The sequence below is a fragment of the Chelonoidis abingdonii genome, chromosome 11 (assembly GCF_003597395.2).
Source record: "Chelonoidis abingdonii isolate Lonesome George chromosome 11, CheloAbing_2.0, whole genome shotgun sequence".
Taxonomy (NCBI): domain Eukaryota; kingdom Metazoa; phylum Chordata; order Testudines; family Testudinidae; genus Chelonoidis; species Chelonoidis abingdonii.
The window spans coordinates 37,388,923-37,406,426 of NC_133779.1; the positions used below are offsets into that span (position 1 = coordinate 37,388,923).

The 17,504-nt window shown below is 56.4% G+C and overlaps 2 protein-coding genes across 2 annotated transcripts in view; one reads left to right on the top strand and one right to left on the bottom strand.

Annotated features, from left to right (window-relative positions):
• The first annotated feature begins 476 nt into the window (after nt 1-476).
• On the top strand, nt 477-4,749 carry LOC116838560 (insulin gene enhancer protein ISL-2-like). Its single transcript, XM_032803905.1, has 6 exons — nt 477-573; nt 1,363-1,546; nt 2,261-2,508; nt 2,923-3,176; nt 4,103-4,285; nt 4,660-4,749. The coding sequence occupies exons 1-6, from the start codon at nt 477-479 to the stop codon at nt 4,747-4,749; spliced, it is 1,056 nt and encodes a 351-aa protein (XP_032659796.1).
• A 6,456-nt stretch (nt 4,750-11,205) lies between these two features.
• RNF126 (ring finger protein 126) overlaps nt 11,206-17,504 on the bottom strand; it is a 395,779-nt gene continuing 389,480 nt past the window's right edge. The window contains exon 7 of the mRNA XM_032804141.2: nt 11,206-11,220. Within this exon, the coding sequence (XP_032660032.2) occupies nt 11,206-11,220 (15 nt within the window). The remainder of the gene's footprint in view (nt 11,221-17,504) is intronic.

Consider the following 17,504-nt stretch of genomic DNA (forward strand, 5'->3'; position numbering starts at 1 on the left):
CCGGGGTTTTCTAGACCAGAGCGCAAGGAGCGGGGCTGGCGGCGCAGCCTAAGGATGCTGGGGGGAAGGGGAGTGACGTTTGTGCCTCGTGAAGGGTAATTTTCCTAAGAGGGAGGCAGCTCGTGGCATCTCCTTAATGAAGGGGCGGGTGGCCTGTCAGGGAATTAACCTAACAGATGGGGGCCGAGTGGGTATAAAGGGGGGCTGGCCCCCCATGGACTGTCAGGGAGCGAGACGGGACAGAGGCGGGAGAAGATCGGGGAATGAGACAGAAGAAAGAGCCATACTGAGCCAGAGAAAGCGAAGGGCGAAGCCGAAGAGAGAGAAGGAAGAGGCCGAACGCAGGAGGAGCAGAGAGGGCCAAGGAAAAGGAAGGAGAGAAGGTGGAAGAGAGAGAACGGAAGAGCCGAAGGAAGGAGGACGGGATGGAGGCAGGAGAAGAAGAAGCCTAGAGGAGAGGGTAGGGAGCCGGCCTCATGGAAGCGGGGCCAGAGCAAGCCCACCCCTCTGGGAAGGAGGAGCGGAGGGCAGGTCAGAGGGTCTGTGGGCCCGGCTGTGGGGAAAGCTCCCAGGGTAAGTGACGCTGATAATGACCATGGAGGGGTTGCATGGCTGGAAATTGGGTTCCCTATGGCACAGAGGAGGTCGAGTTCTGGCCTCAGGTCCCCTCACCACTGATAGGAAACACCTCCACCTTTGGGTAGCCGCAGGGAAAGCATACAGGGGCCAGGTCTGATCCCACCCCCGCCCCACAGCAAGGGGGTCACAGGGCAGGTGTACCCCAGAGCCAGCTTCATCCTGCTATTGAGACCCAACCCCGCTAGGGTGGAGAGGGCAGCTCCGTCTCCCAGACTCCTAGAGTGTCACCAAGGGGCCAGGCAGAGCCAGGTGTATGTGACGGGGACACCTGTGCACTACGAACTGCGTGGAGGCCCAGCAAACTCATGTCACATCAGCCCCCGGCTGGTAAAGATTTCCAGTGACGGCCAAGCTGAGCTGGGATTGAGCCAGCAGCTTCTTCCCAAACCAGTTCAAAAAGAACCATGAATCCATCTTCTTCCAGCGCCAGACAGCTCGGGTGATGGTTGAGGGGACAGTTCTCGCTGGTTCTTCTAGCTGCAGAGTTTTGCTCCTCTCCGCTTAGCCCAATCCCCCTGGTCCTGCCTTGTGGAGAGGGATGAGGGTTTAGTGGTTAAGGCTAAAGAGAGGAGACTGCAGGCTGAGATGGGAGCGGATTGCTCCCTGGCAATACAGGGGCTCTCTCGCACTCTGCTTCCACACAGCTCTCTGTTGGGCCCGTCGGCGCCCCGGTTTTCATGGGGCGTGGCTGCTAAGTGCAGGCTCTGGTGCCGTTCTCTCTAGGCGCCACGCTGGCATGCGCTGGCTGTGGGGGGAAGATCAGAGGCCCCTTCCTGCTCCACGTGGCGCCCGACACAGAGTGGCACATGGGCTGTCTCCGCTGTAGCTGCTGCCAGCTCAGCCTGGCGCACAGTCCCACCTGCTTCCTGCGCGACGGCAGGGTTTACTGCAGAGCCGACTATCTCAGGTAAGGCCTCACCCCGCGGGGGGACTCACTCCGGGGCCTCCTGCTCCAGCCGGCTCATTTTAACCTCTCTGTGGAGCAGCCAGTAGGGGACGACAAAGCCCCACGTTGACCCACTGAACAGGTGCATAATGCGTAGCGGCTGGCTGAGCTGCCCCAGGGCCGTGTCTCCACTGGGGCCATCCCCAGGGGCGAGAGAGGAGCTCAGCGCTCATGGCGGCAGCTGCCGCCCACAGTGCCCCCCGTTGGTGGTTCCCACACTGCGGCACTGAGCTATCATGGCAGCTGGGTGTCCTACATTGATTAGATGGCTGAGAACCGGCAAACTCGCTGCGCCTGGGCCAGCACCTTCCCACGCTGGTTTGAAACAGGACAAAAAACCCCACCTTGCACGGATGCTGCAGGATGGTCAGAGGCTGGGCAACCAATGGCCTGGGGCTCCCCTCGAAGCCAGCCTGGGGGAGGCCTGTGGGATGTGGGCAGAACCTGGAAAGGGCAGGTATAAATCACCCTGGCTTTATGGATGTCATGGGAACAAGGCCCATTTACACCAGCTAAGGAGCTGGCCTCTTGTCCCAGTGGAGTTGCTGCAATGGGCTCCCTCGCCACCCCCATGCCCATCTGTGCCAGGCTTGCTGTAGTGAGCTCCCTTCCCCTATGCACCCCATGCCCATCTGTCTGAGCATCCCCTTTTCTCTGCCCTCCTCTCTCCTGCAGGCTCTTCTCCATGAGATGCACCCGCTGCCGGGAGACCTTGCTGCCCTCTGACCTGGTGTTACGGGCACGAGGGGCTGTATACCACCAGGCCTGCTTCCGCTGCTCCCTCTGCCAACGCCAGCTGCTGCCCGGCGAGCAGTTCGCTCTGCAGCTGGATGGGTTATATTGCTCCATGCACCAGTGGCCTGGGCAGGAAGGGGCAGGGCCAAAGATGCCGGTATCAGCATGCACTAAGTGGCACCGGTCAGGTAAGCTCTGGGCCGGGTCGCTTGCACAGAAGGGGGCTCCCCAGGGGTAGCACTAGAAGAGGTCTTGGTACAACCCCATGTTGAGCTACCCAGGCACAGCCAGGCAAACCCAGTTAAGAGCAAGGCGGTGGGTTTGCCTCACTGTTCATACTCCCCGGGGGCAAGCTCCGTCTGCGCACACTGCTGGGGGGGACCATGCAGCCGGGAGGGTATTTCACACAGGAGCCGGCCAACAGCTTCCCATCTCTGCTATCCAGATTTGAACTAGTCCCCTAGAGGGGATTGCTTCCCTAGCCCACTCCCAGTTCCCCAATCTACGCTGAATTCCAGTGCACCAACACTCCCCACTGCCTGGTGTTAGCCAGAGCCCATCCTCCTGGGGTCTAAAAATCTTGCCTCTTTCCCTGCCCCCAGTGATGGGCTCCAGCATCCCTGTGGCCCAGGGCAGCTCAGGGAAGCTGACCCGCGTCCGCACCGTCCTGAACGAGCGACAGCTCCAGACCCTGAGCTCCTGCTATGAGGCCAACCCTCGCCCCGACGCCGGGCTGAAGGAGCAGCTGGTGGAGCTGACCGGCCTCAGCCCTCGCGTCATCCGGGTCTGGTTCCAGAACAAGCGCTGCAAGGACAAGAAGCGGAACCTTGTGAGCCAGCTGCAGCCACCGCCCCTGGTAAGAGGGACGTGCAGTCTGTGTGACTGTCCAACCCAGGCCAGGGAGACCGGAGAACAGAGAGCCACAGGGTCTGTCTGTGTCCGGGAGCCTTGATAGAAAATCCCCTTTATAGATGCTGCAGGAGAAGCACAGCACCATCCCCATCAGGAATGCAGCAGCATCTGGTTCACTATTGAGTGTGCAACTGTCACTACTTACACTAGTGAAATGAACCTTGCAGGATGGCTTCTCCATTCAAGGTTCCTTTGTGGGGTCACAGCCAGGCGTGGCGGGGTTTGGAGTGCAAATCCTGTAAGAGAAGGTGTAAATCGGGAGGGGACCCCAGGGAATCTGAGGTTTGCAAACCTCCCAGACTATTGAGTGGGTTCCAGGTTGTGAAACTTTTTACCTGGGATTTATGGCCAGGGAAGGAGGATTCAAAGGAAAAGTCCTGCAACTTTTGAGCTGTGCTCCGTGTAGTAATCTTCCACCTTTATATAGTGCTTGTTATCCCTAGAGCTCAGAGCATGTCTCACAGGTGGGAGACCCCATTTTACAGGGGAAACTGAGGCACAGAGCTGGGTAGGGAACTGGCCCAAGGCCGAGGGGCACACGCAGGACTAGAACCCAGGAGACCTCTCTTCCAGGCCACTTCTCCCATACACAGGCTATTCTGCCACCCAGCCTGACCCTGTCTGGCCCAGCCCAATTGGAACTGGTGCTCATATTAAAACCCCATCCAAGCTTGAATCGATTTGTCCTCCGTGCGATGCCCCAGCAGCAATCTGGAGGGAAGCTTGGTCTCACACCACCCTCGGCTGGTGACAGCCAAGCGCTGAGGCGCTTTTGTGGAGACGTGCCCCCTGGGCACGGGGCTGAGCCCCGTCAACTTGTTTCATGGATGGTAATGTCACCTGGCCTTCCTCTCTCTGATCTCGCCGCAGAGCCTGCAGGGTGCCGTGGGGACCCAGATGGTGGCCACCAGCCCACAGCCCCAGGATGAGGCGTATGCATGGAGCCCGGTGGAGGTTCAGAGGCGCAGGCCCTCCTGGCAGCTGGTGAGCGGCACTGAGGAGGCAGGTTTCTCCCAGCTGCTGCGGCTGATGGACCCGGAGCAGCTCGGCTGGGTGGGCTCCATTCTCCGCTAGATTCCTGAGCCGAAGTCCAGTGGAATCAGCAGAAAGGGGGGGCTCCACTGCAGTGACTTCTGTGAGCTTTGGGTCACGCCCCACCTATACCATGTGACTTGAGGGGTAATTCACACCCCCCACCCCCCCTAGCCCGCCACATACACTTGTCACGGTGAGTTATAGAGACACACACCCCCTCCCTCGCCTTCCGTGTGCTCCAGGCCCAGTTGGGTCCAACTCCACAGATTGCACTTGAACTTGCTCCTCGAGGATGCTGGCCTCCCTCCCCGGCCAATGCCTGCAGCTTCCCCAGCATGCTGCCCTGGGACAGCCTCCCCATCCCCCCCTCTGCTCCCTCCCCCTCTTTGCAGAGGGGAGGACAGACCCCTCCAGCAGAGCCCACCAGAGGCAGTGAAACTTCGCTGCAGTCCAGGGAGATCCTGCCCATTTACCTCAGCTGAGGATCTGGCCTAAATGAACAGGAATGTTTAGCTCTGGGTCCAGTCCAGGGGTCTGGAGCAGGGGGCCATCTCACAGCACTTCCTCCTGGCCTGGCACTGCCCAGCAGGCACCTACCTGCTCAGGTTCTTTGCACTCATTGACTCTGGGCACGTGGACAGGGCAAGCTCCCAGGCTGGGGCCTGGACTTTGAAGCCCACCCTGTCCCTAGGCTTTGCAGCTCCAGGCCCAGCCCCAACAGCTGCACCGGTGTTTTTAATGCCAGAGCACAAGCCGCAGCCCTGGGCTCTGAGGCTTGCTGGGGGAGACCTTATTTAGTTAATTTCCCAGCGCCAGACCCTTTGTCCCCACAGGCTCCTTCCCTGGGTAACTTGGGGTGCTCCCTGCCCAGTAGAGAGCAGCAACTCCCAGGGCTGAATCCCTTCTCCCTACTCCAGCATCTTTCCATCTCTCCCTCATTTCTCAGCCTCTGCCTTATTTATCTCAGAGGCCTGCTGGGGTCACATGACCCTTTTTCCTCACCTGGGCAGGTTATCTGTGTCCCAGGTGTCTCTCCTTAAAGGGCCAGCTCCCTTGTCACCCTGCCCCTCTGCTCCATCAAAGCAATGAACCTCTCTGGCTGTTTTACCTGCATCTCAGGAGGAGGGTGGGATGAAGGACCCTGTACGAAACCCAGCCAGACCGTCCTGTGCTCAGGTTTTGGGAGACTTTGGGCAAATCACAGCCAAGTGGGAGATTCGGGGCGGGGGGGACAATTTGCAGGGTCAACGCAGATATTTGGGGCCGATGGGGATGTGGTTGTCTGGGGGGTTGCGGGGATTTGGGGGGTGGGAGGTGAGGTAAAGAGGGGAAATATCGAACCAACTACCCCTTAAAGAAATCTTAAAGCCAGGCCTGATCACACGCCCTACCCAACACCCTGCAATGTGACCAGCAGGCCTGGTTAGCTTACGTGAGGGGAGTGCTTTGCCTCTGGCTAGGTGTAAACAGAACAGGTGACCCCGGCGGCGCTCAGGAACATGCACCGTTGTTCTGGGATTGGAAGCACCAATAAAATGTCCTGTGTCCTGCAAATGGCTCCCTCTGTGTGGCTCATTATGTCAGCCATTGCCCGTGGATGCGCCCCCTCCACCGCCCCCTGCTCCAGGGCCCTGTTAGTGACATGGACAGTAATAACCTTCTCCTCTAGCCGTAATCCTCTGGCAATCCTCTGAACGCCAGACTCACGAGGAAGATAATCCTCCCAAGCCCTGGCTACCTCTTGCCAGTGCAGGCATTAATGAAACTGAAGGCCAAGCATAATTCCGCCAAGCGTCTGCTGGGTGTCAACCCACTCAGTTGGATGGCAAACGTAGCCGTGCTGCAGATTTGGGGGGGGGGGGGGAGCGTGCAGGGCAATTTGCTCGGAAAGCTGGTTTGGGAGAGTTTATTAATTCAGCAACGGAAGCATAGCCTGGCTTGGAAGAGCTGCCAGGCAGGGTCCCGCAGGGTCTGCAGCATAGACTTGGAGTAGTCAGAGCACAGACATCGCCGAGGGAGGGGGAGGAGGAGGAAAAAAGGCAGGCGCTCGGCTTTTCACCCCATTGGAAAAGCCTCTTTAGACGACCAGCTCTGTGGAGCAGGGACTGTCTTTGTGTTATGCATACAGCCCCTAGCACGATGCTGGTCTATCCAGGTTCTTATACTGCACCCATCGCTGGACGATCGGAGCTCCTTATAGTCACGCATTAAGTACTTCTTTCATGTGTGGTTTGTTCTTTCTCTCGTCCCCTAGCACAATGAAACCCAGATATTTGAGTGAGGCTGCGAGGCACTACAGAGATAATAATCAGTAATAGCGGAGGGGGGCGTTCAAAGGAGCCTCAGAGAGATGAATCTCAATGGAATTTGCTTGTCTAAGTCCTTTAAGACCAGTGGTTCTCAAACTTTTGTACTAGTGACCCCTTTCCACATAGCAAGCCTCTGAGTGCAACCCCCGTTATCAGTTAAAAATATTTGTTTATATATTTAACATCATTATATATGCTGGGTGCAAAGCAGGGTTTGGGGTGGAGGCTGACAGCTCGTGACCCCCTGAGGGGTCCCGACCCCAGTTTGAGAACCGCTGCTCAAGGCCTTTTGGAAAGCCCAGCCCCATATTATTCTTACAGTCCCTCCCACCCACCACCACTGGTACCGTGGTGCAGCAGCTGCCCTCCTCCCCAGAGGCAGCTGCATTTCTGCAGCCCAGTGATGCCTACACGGATGCAGCACTATGGAATGAGCCGTTTGATTCTAGACACCAGTTGTTATCACATCACCGAACTGGGTTCAGCTTTATGAGCCACTGAGTTCCCAGCTCGGGGGCCAGGTACCAAGAATCAGTAACTCGCTTTAGCATCTGTCATGCAGCCAACAGCCTCTCCGCCAACCAGGGCCCATCTTTACAAGCTCAGCCTCGAAAAGGAAGAATCCATCTTTGCCACTAGGGGGCAGCACGACTCCAACAAAGACTCCCCCAAACAAGCTCTACTGGAAAGGAAACTTCTTCTCATGCAGCAAGATGAGGCGGTTAGTGCACCCAAGCTGCAATGAGCCTGTAATCTCCCCCCTTCCTGGGAATGTTGGGGGGAAGGGGTCTCCCCAGGACGCAGGTTAATCGGGGCACTGGTCGATGGAGGAAGGCATTAAAGTGGAACGAGATTGGGGGGAGGGAAGTGTCATTAATCCTGGTGCCTGTCACTGCAGGTCTCTTGTGGGGTAAGAAAATGTTGCATCGTTCTGTAGAGATGGGATGCAGCCAGGGGAAGAGAATGCGTCCAGGCAGGTGCGAGATGTTTTGCGCCCTAGGCAAAACTTCCACCTTGCATCCCCGCCCCCGAGCCCTGTGGCAGCTCTCTGCCCCCACTCCCCCTGCCCTGAGGCGCCCCCCTCTCCCGTGGCAGTTTCCCCAGCCTGGGAAGCTGTGGGGCAGCTCCCCGCCCCAGCTCACCTCTGCTCCACCTCCTCCCCTCCTGAGCATGCCATCACCGCTTCACTTCTCCTGCCTCCCAGGCTTGTGGCACCAATCAGCTGTTTGGCACTGCAAGCTTGGGAGGCAGAGAAGCAGAGCAGGGCGGCATGCTCAGGGGAGGAGATGGAGCAGAGCTGAGCTGGGGCGGGGAGTTCTCCTGCATGTCATGCCCCCCTTACTTGCTTCAGGCGGCCCTCCCCGTGCCCCCCTGCCTCAGGTCCCTCCACCTAAATACCAACGACGACCAGGGCGGCCGAAGATCCAGCTGTCGCGGTCGCCCCCGAAGGACCCGAAATGCTGCCCCCCAAATGCTAGTGTCCTAGGCGACCGCTTAGGTCGCCTAATGGGTTGCACCAGCCCTGAATGCATCCTGTCATGGATCTATCCATTGATCTATCGATCCTCCATCCACCCCACACCTGTCCTGGTGTAAGCTAACAGCTGAGAGACAAGAGGAGAAATCTACGTGAAAAGAATTCAGTTCCCGAGCAGCAGGCCCATAGCCTGCCAAGCCACTCGTGGGGGGCGGGGGGGGGGCTGGAGAATGTGGTGTGAAATTGCACGGGTGCTCCTTGCTCCGTGGCAGTGCCCTGCGTCTCTCCTCTTCTGCTGCTTCCCCCACCAGCAGGAAGGATGGGGGCCCCAGAAACATCCCAACCGAGCACCTGCTCCTCCTTGTCCAGGCTCCCCTGCCTGGCAAGTCCTCAGGACCCCAGCTGAAGGGGCAGGGGAGCGCCTCCAAGCTCAGGGGAAGGGGAGGGTGGGGAGTCCTTTCTCCAGGCCCCCTCAGGATTTCCTCTCCAGGACCAGGCTGTGATTAGCAGGTTGCTGAAACTTTCCTGCTGCACCAGAGCAGCATGTTAAAGAGCTCAGAGCCCTGGGAGGTGTATGGCTCAGCGTCCGCCCTGGAATAACAAGGAGGAGATGCAGAGATCACAGCGCCAGCGAGGCTAAAGGAAACCAATTCACATGCTTCCCCTCAGCAGGCAAGACTGCAAACTGCTAACCCCTCCCAGGCAGCCCAGCCTTCAGGGGGTACTCAGCCGTCCAGGCTGTAGAATGGGGCTTACAAGTCTGACCTATTTAGGCTATGAGCTCCTAGAAGCAGGGGCTCTCCCACAGTGGAGGCCCTGATCTGAACCAGGGCCTCGCGGTGCCACTGTAACACAAAAAAAACCTCAGGTGGAGGCCGATTCTGGGAGCTCTGGTGCAGCGGCTCAGCCTGCTAGCCAGCTGGCCTAGTGGTCAGGCAGTGGCGTCACAGATCTTTCCAGTCTGCCTGTCCTGGAGGGGGCCTTGGCAGGCTGTATATAGCAGGTCTCCATCTCTCCTTTGTGTCCCCTCTTTCGGGGAGTGAGAGCAGGGGAGATGGCCCCTGGCTTCCCACTCCACCGGTCCCGACCCAGGGGTGTCGCAGTGGCTGGATCACTCACTGGTCCACCCCAAATTACACTCCCTGCTGGGTCACAGCCTGCCGGACTCTGGCTGAGGTGTGGTCATAGTCTCAGTATCTGCTCTGGGCCTCTGGGGGGTTCTCGGCTCCAAAGAGAAGGGAAACCTGGATCCCTGCTCCCAGAGCGGCCTAGGCAAGGTGCAGTCACTCTGCCCCCGGCTCCCATGCACCCTCTCCCTGGGCTAGAAGTGCCCTTTTAAACTGTCCCTCTGCCCACACCGTGCCCTGCAGCTGCTGAGGGGCAGGGCCCTGCCCCGAGTCCGAACCCCTCTTCACCCAGGGGGATGGGGAAATGGCCTTGGGGTTCCCAGGCAGCAAGGCTGGAAGGAGAGGAATCAAAGGGCCAAGGCGATGCACCCACCATTCCCTGGCAGGAGAGGAGAATACTCCTCCAATTCCAAGCTGTGGAAAAATCCCTTGCAGGTCCCAGGGGAGCCAGTGCTGGAGTCCAGGCTCCGGCCCAGCGTGGATAATATATCAAGTGAGATGGCCCAGCAGCCGGGCGTGCATGGGGGAAGGGCTGTTAATGCGCGTAACCCAGGCCTCCAACCCGGCCGCTTCGCCCAGATGGAGCTCGGCATGTGTGGGGGCGGCTCCAGGTGCTGCCGGCAACTGCTGCCCCAGGAGTCTTGCTCCCAGGGGGGTCACTGGGCGATGGGACAGAACAACGAGCGAGAGCCTGGTTCTGAGCTCACTAAGCTCAGGGTCGGTCCATTGACTTCAGTAGTTGCACCGGCATCAGTGAGGGAAGAATCAGGCCCTCAGGATCCGGCCCAAGAGCAAAAGCACCAGACATGTGGTCTGGCAGCCTGTGGGCTCTGGGAAGCCCCTGGCTGGGCAGGGCTGGATTTAACTTCGGCCACACATAGAATCATAGAATCTCAGGGTTGGAAGGGACCTCAGGAGGTCATCCAGTGCAACCCCCTGCTCAAAGCAGGACCAACCCCCACTAAATCATCCCATGTCTCTTCCCTGCCATGCTACAGACGGATGTAGCCCTGAACTGAAACCTGGAGCCTGGGTCTGCCTGGCTGTGTGTGTGCACAAATGGGTGTGCGGGAGTTTTTCGACACCAGTATACGGGGGGGTCTGATTCTTGACCTACTGTAAAACATACAGCCGCACATGTGCATAGACAAGCACACACATACGTGGCTCCTGCAGGGACCGAATGCACACGCAGTGCTCACAGAGCTAGGCAGAGGTCTGAGCATTTGCTGCATGAATACACACACACACACACAAGCACACACCCATGGAAACAGGATGAATACAAACTGCAGAGAGAGCAGTGCAAGCAAGCACCTTCCACCCCCAGGGATACAGGGGGGATGTGAGTTCGGGAGGGGTTGTCTTTGCATTTCCAATATTTAGGTTTCTGTTTTTTTCATAGGTGTTTTCTGGTCGAGTCCTTCATGGAGAAGTTGGGGGCAGGGGTGGGGGGCAAGGGAGGAATCAAAAAGGCTTGGGGGTCTCAGGGTATTTTGGTTCCTGGCTGGTGACGGAAAGGGCCCCGGAAAATGCCACGCTTTCTGGGTATGTTTGCAGAGCCCTAAGGCAGCTGCATGGTGCAAGCTGCCATGCATGGCACTCCAAAGGCGGGCACTTCCCAGCGCAACCTGCACCCGTGCATGGACACACACGCAGACACACTTCAGCGTGTTTGTACAGGGTGCTCGCACCCAGCCCCTTGCTCCGGGTGTGCGTGTGCACATCTGTGTAGTGCGGCCTCAGAGTATTTTTGTGGGGCTCTGTGAAGTGTGTATTTGCAGGTGGCTCTGTGCATGTGTATCTGTGCAAACGTCTGGGTGTGCGACTCTGCTGTGGTGGGTCGTGTGTGTTTGTGTGTGTGTTCATGCGTGTGGAGTGCTGCAGGGGTGCATGTACACACGGGTCTGTGTGTATTTCTGCACGTGCGCGTGTGTGTTTGTGGCTCTCTCTGTGTGTCACGGCGTGCACAATATAGATCTGGGTGTGCCTCAGTGTGTATGGCTGGGCTCGTGTGGCTGTGTATTAGCATGTGTCGTGTGTGTCTGGATGGGGCCTTTGTGTGTTTATGTGTGTCTTGGGGAGTCCACGTGTGCCTGTATCTGTATGTCTCGGTGTATGTCTGTGTGTCAGTGTGTATGTCTGTGTGTGCATCTTGGTGTGTACACTGTCTGTGTGTCTCACTGTGTACACTGCATGTCTGTACATTTTGTGCCTCAGTATGTTTGTGTGTGTGTGTTGGCATGTACATTGCATGTCTGTGGGTCTCTCAGTGTGTACATCTGCATCTGTATGTCTAGGTGTGTGCCGGTGTGTCATGTCATGTACCCTGTATGTCTACGCATGTCTCGGTGTGCACGACTGTGTCTGTATGTCTGGGCATGTGCCGGTGTGTCATGGCATGTACACGGTATGTCTATGAATGTCTCAGAGTGTACGTCTGTGTCTGTATGTCTAGACGTGTCATGGCATGTACGTGGCATGTCTCCGCATGTCTCGGTGTGTACGTCTGTGTCTGTATGTCTAGGCATGTGCTCGTGTGTCATGGTGTGTACACTGTACACTTGGTGTGTACGTCTGTGTCAGTATGTCTAGGCGTGTGCCCGTGTGTCATGGCGTGTACACTGTACACTCGGTGTGTACGTCTGTGTCCGTATGTCTAGGCGTGTGCTGGTGTGTCATGGCATGTACACTATATGTCTACGCATGTCGTGGTGTGTACATCTGTGTCTGTATGTCTAGGCGAGTGCCAGTGTGTCTGCGCATGGCATGACATGTACACTGTATGTACTGTGTGGCGTGTCTCGCTGTGTCCATCCGTGTGTCTGTTCCTATCCCTCCTCCTCCCCACCTCTATGGGAGCAGGTTCCTCCCTGCCCAGTGCCGAGGGCCGTGCTGGCAGAATCCTAATGAATTCAGTGCTGTCCTTTAGATCAAACAGCTGGATGAAAAGGTGTTTTTCAGCCCCCTCTTTATTCCACCAGCCTCCCCCGCTCCCCCCACTGCGTGTCGCCCGTACAAACAGCTTGTTAGCAGCTGCATCTTCAAAGGTCCCTCAGAAAGGAGACTGCTGAGCATGTGGGGGCGCTGAGGCTGATCTGCCTTCTGTCCCCCGCTCCTGACAGGTCCCCCCACCCGCAGCCTCAGCTAACAGCACCTGAACACAACCCCTCGGCTTCTTCAGTCAGTGCCAGGCCTGGTCCCCCACGTTTGGGGTCACTGCTCACCTGCTCCCATGCCCGCTCCGTTCCCCTCCTGCCATGGGCTGGCCCCCCTCTTACGCTCTCCTCACACCCTCACACCCCCAGCCCTGAGATATCAGTGCTCCAGCTGGCCAGGGCCATGAGTGGAAGGGCTTTGGGTGGGGTGGGGAAGAGGCTGGGATTAGCAGGCTGCAAGGCCCCCAGTCTCCCTGGGAGAGCCTGTGGGGTGACCCCCAGCCACGCAGGCTGGCAGCAAGGGAGACCAAGGGAACCACCAGGTCTAGCAGGGTCCAGCAACCTCGATATCTTCCCTGCAGCCCAGCCCTGTCGCCGAGGGGCACCTCGTAGGGGAAAAGGGGTGGGATTAGGGAGGAGGGATCTGTTCTCTATGCCCCCCTTGCTCCCAGAGTAACAGAGCCTCCACCTCCCAGCTCCACATGGCTCCGGGGATTGAAACCTAATTAAAGCCCCCATGGCCGGAGCAGCCCATATCTCCGATCGTGATCTTAATGGCTTCTCTCTGGAGAGCGAAGGCCGGGGGCTGGCATCACAGCCTGGGAGTTACGGCCAGAGGCCTGGCTGTGCACAGGGGAGTCTGGGCCACATGGGGAGCCATCGGCCCAGTGTGCTCCCAGTGGGCCCCAGCCCCGGTAGGGTTCCCCACTGAGCGCCCGAGGTCAGTGCTCATCTTCCCAGCTGCTGGAGACAAACATGCCCAGACTCAAAAGACACCCCCAGACAAAAACACCCTCACACACACACGCACATAAATACAGTCACACACATGCACAAACACACTCCCAGAGATACAACCACACCCACACAAACACAGATACAATCATCTACAAACACCCACCCACAGACACAATCACAACCACACCCACACAGTTACACACACACAAATAGACACAACCACGCACACAGACACCACCACACATGCACACCCACACACGAGACACAAACCTCCACGCCACACACCCGGACACCACACACCCAGAGACCAAGCGCGCACACACAAAAACATACCACATGAACACCAATACAGCCAGACACACCACATACAAGGACAGAGACACCCCTAGATAAAGCCAGAGAGATACAAACACCCCCAACTGCCCCCAGAGACACCAAGCCAGACTCACTGCGTGCACACGCATGCACTGGCATGCGCACACACACACACACACACACGGAGAGCCAGGGACAGAGATGCTAGTGCCTCTGATATTGCAAGACCCAATCCCTTTGCACGGTGAGGGCTAAGTCGCGGATGCCCAGAGAGCACAGAATCCTACATCATTAACACAGCAGCTTCCCCGGCACCTGTCCCCCTGTCCACTGGCCTGTGCTTATCAGGGAACACGGCTCTCCCTTCAGCTCTATTTCCCTCCTGGATGAGCAACAGCTTCTCCCTCTGAGTTGGCTCCTTAGTGGGTTAGTTCAGACCCGCTGCTGTCTCTTCTGCTGCCCCTAATTGAATCCAGAGGCCCCATCCAGTGTTAAAATAGATGAAAATCAAACTGAGGTCCTGACCGCTGTGATCATCACAGATCCAAAAGCACCGGTGCCAAATAAGGGAGGTGTTCATAACCCTGGCACCATCCCACTCGGTACCTACCAGGATTGGGGCCTAGAAACCCCTAACGTTGGGGTGGTCCAACTCTCTGCGGTGCCCCTCCAGGGCTGTGTCATCTTGGATCTTTCGATGTAAGCAGCAATGAATCGGCACTGGCCTGGGGCAGGCCAAAAACCACGGAAAGCAGCACAAAGACTAGCTGACATCAAGAGCGGGTAGTTACTGCTCGGTCGGAAACAATATTTTGAATGCGTAAACCATTGGGGAGAATTTTTCATCCCATTCGGATTTTTTCCACGGTTTTTCGACAAAAAGCCCCAAAGTCTCCATTTTCCTAACCAGCCGGGCCCCCATAATCCCAGCTGCTTTTGAAAAATGAAAGGTGTGGGGGATTTTGTTGTTGTTGTTATTGTTGGTTGAAAATTCAAAAAACGGCCATGAAAAAACGTGGGTGGTGGGACCTGTAAAATTCTCCCATTGCTTCTTGGCCAATACCCTTTTCCAAGCAGCTCTGCTGACTTCCTGGGGCTTTGGGTTGGGACTTTGAGCACTGGGGTCCGTGGGTCAGCAGTGGCCCAGTTCTCTTCTCCCGCACCCCATGGCTTGATGGGAGCGACACTAGACATTGACCAGAGTCAGCGAGTGGAGAATCTGCCCCTTTGGTTCCATTAACAGCCCATGGGCCCTCCGGCAGCCCCTGTCTCCATCCTTCTCTATTTCCTCTTCTCCTCTCATGCTGCCATGGCCCCTTCTGCCAGACGGCTGCACCGTTGACCTCTGGTCATTACGATGCTGATTGCAGAGTACGGATTCTGTTGGCTTCATTTTTCACAGAGGAAAATAAATTAGGGAAACCAGCTCCTCCGCGGGGTGAGGGAGCAGCAGAGAACGGCAAGTACAGGCCTTCCTAAACACAGTCCTTGGCTTGGCCTAGCCACCCTCAGTCAATCCGGCTCCGCCGCTGCTCATAAGCAATGCCCAGCCCCAGAGCTCTGCAGCTGGGTCGATTCTCCCCTGATGTGCCTGTGACAGTCCCTCTGTGCAGCCCTGGGTGGAAATGTTTAACACGGTTTTCAATTGAAAGCCAATCTATCACTGCACAGTGGAGAAGCCTGGGAGGAGGGCGCCCTGGGGAAGTGGGATCAACACAAGCAGCGGGAAAAGGAGCTCTCTCCTCAGCTGCTGCCTGCCCCCACTTCTTTATGGCCAGGAGGCTGATCTCACTGTAACAATTCCCTGGCTACTAAAGAACCTCACAGCCCTTTCTGTGCTGCAGCTTCAGGGGGGCTGCCAGTGGCATGGCAAGAGAGTCTCTGTGAGGGGTTAGCAGTACAGGGTCTATGACACATGGGTGAGCAGTCTGATTCCAATCAGTAGAGGACAGGGGTGCCACATACACACTAGGCAACTTATTAAAGGCAACACAAATGATTAGGGGTATGGAAAAGCTTCCATAGGAGAGATTAAAAAGATTGGGTCTGTTCAGGTTGGAAAAGAGGTGAGTGGGGGGGGATACGATAGAGGTCTGTCCAATCATGAATGATATGGAGAAAATGAATACAGACATGTTACGTGCCTCATCATAGAACGCAAGAACCAGGGGTCACCCAATGAAATTAATAGGCAGCAGGTCTAAAACTAACAAAAGGAAGTATTTCCTCACACAACGCACTGTCAGCCTGCGGAACTCCTTGCCAGGGGACGCTGTAACGATAGATAATGGAGTATGTGCAGTGATAGGCAGTTTGGCCATAGTTAAGGTTGAGACTCACATAGAGAAAAAGATAAATAAACAGATCACACTTTGCACTTTAAATGCTTCACCGACACTAGCTAATGTGTTACAGGTAGGGAAGTATCATTCACACCATTGTATGGATGGGCACACAGAGAGAAGTGACTTGTCCAAGTTCTCACAGCAAGCTCATACCAGAGCCGGGAACAGAATGCCGGCATCCTGGCTTCTCATCCCCTGTTCTAACTACTAGATACCCTTCAAACACTCCTCCCAAAACTGTCACATGCATGTGTTTGAAGAGCTGCTAGCCCAAAAAGAAGAGTCCATTTTAGATAGAGCACGATCCAGGAACCACAATTGTTTTCACTGTTCAAGGATAATTTACTACAACAGGGGGTCAGATTCTAGGAGCCTGCAGAGAGATGCAGAGCTATTCTGCTGGGTCATCCTTGTGCCTGGGGCTAGACACGTACACATAGATGCAGGGCAAGTCTGCTGACTCAGCCTGGCAGCCCAGCCAGTGGGGCTCTATTAATTTCAGCCCAGGAGTATTCAAGGGTTTAAGATAGAGGAAAGTAGGGGCAGGGGGCAGAGAAATCCTGCATTAAAAATGCCCTAGATTAGGCGAAGGCTTAAGTTGAGAGAGATGTATTGCTGTTATCTAGGCTAACAGCAGGTGGCAGAAAGCTTGGGTCAGGTCCTGTGGGTGCTCACACACATGCCTGAGGGTAGGGTGGGCTCAGATCTTGCATGTGTATATCTAGCTATAGAGGCGCTCGGCTTTTCCCAGCAGAAGGCATTGTAGGGACCGGTGCAGGAGCTTTGGCCACAGGGGAACTCCAACCTTTTCCAACCCTACCTTTCCTAGTACGAACAAAGAAAAGGATCCCCGAAGATCCCGCTGGCCTGTGAAATGTAATTAATTCCCTCCCCCATACCTCTCCCTCCTCCGTGCAATTGCCACAACTTCTCCTATGCAGATAATAGTCCGCAAAATATTCCCCATTTAATTGCAGAACGTAAAGATATCACAGGGTCATTAAAACGCCATGAATATGGAAATGAAATCCACAGGCACCCAGGCAGATAATGGAGGGGGAAAGGAGCAGCAGGTGAAATGAAAAGGTACTAAGGTCAGCCTGTCTTTGATGCACTATTAACCCTCCGCTCTGGGTGATCTCCAACAGGGCTCTGCAGTGACACTCCCTCCCTCCGTCAGTGGGGCGAGGGAGGTCTCATCCCATCTTGGCCTGTTGCTCAGTGACACGCAAAGCAGATGCTCAGGCAACCTTCTCTTCATCGCTCTTCAGCCTGAGCCACAGAAGAGGCGCATCTGCTGGGAAGCTCCTGTTTTCCGTTCCGGGTTCAGTCCTTGCTGATGACCAGCATGATGGAGATCAGATGTGATGGTTCTCACATTAGGATCCCTTAGGATCACAGCAACACTTCCCCATGGGGCTGTTGAAGCCAATGCAGTTGAGTTCCAGTCAAGTGGTTCAGTCTCCATCAAAACCACCCCAAAGTTACCTGGTTCGGGGAATCACCCGCGTGCACGACAGATAATTGTGCACAGTCCCTTGTTCCGATGGGCTCCATCCTGTTTGTGCAGTGGCATGTGCGAGCACGCTCTCCTATGCACGTGCATCGTGAGGACACGGCTTGGGCACCCAGCCTCGGAAATGGAGCTGGAGCGTGAGGCTTTTCCCCAGCCTGAGCCACTCCCCAAAACTGACCTCCAAATCCCCTAGAATTTCTGTGGGGCTCTGGATTCCTGCTGGGCAGCTCAAGAGGGCTTCAATAGCCGTGG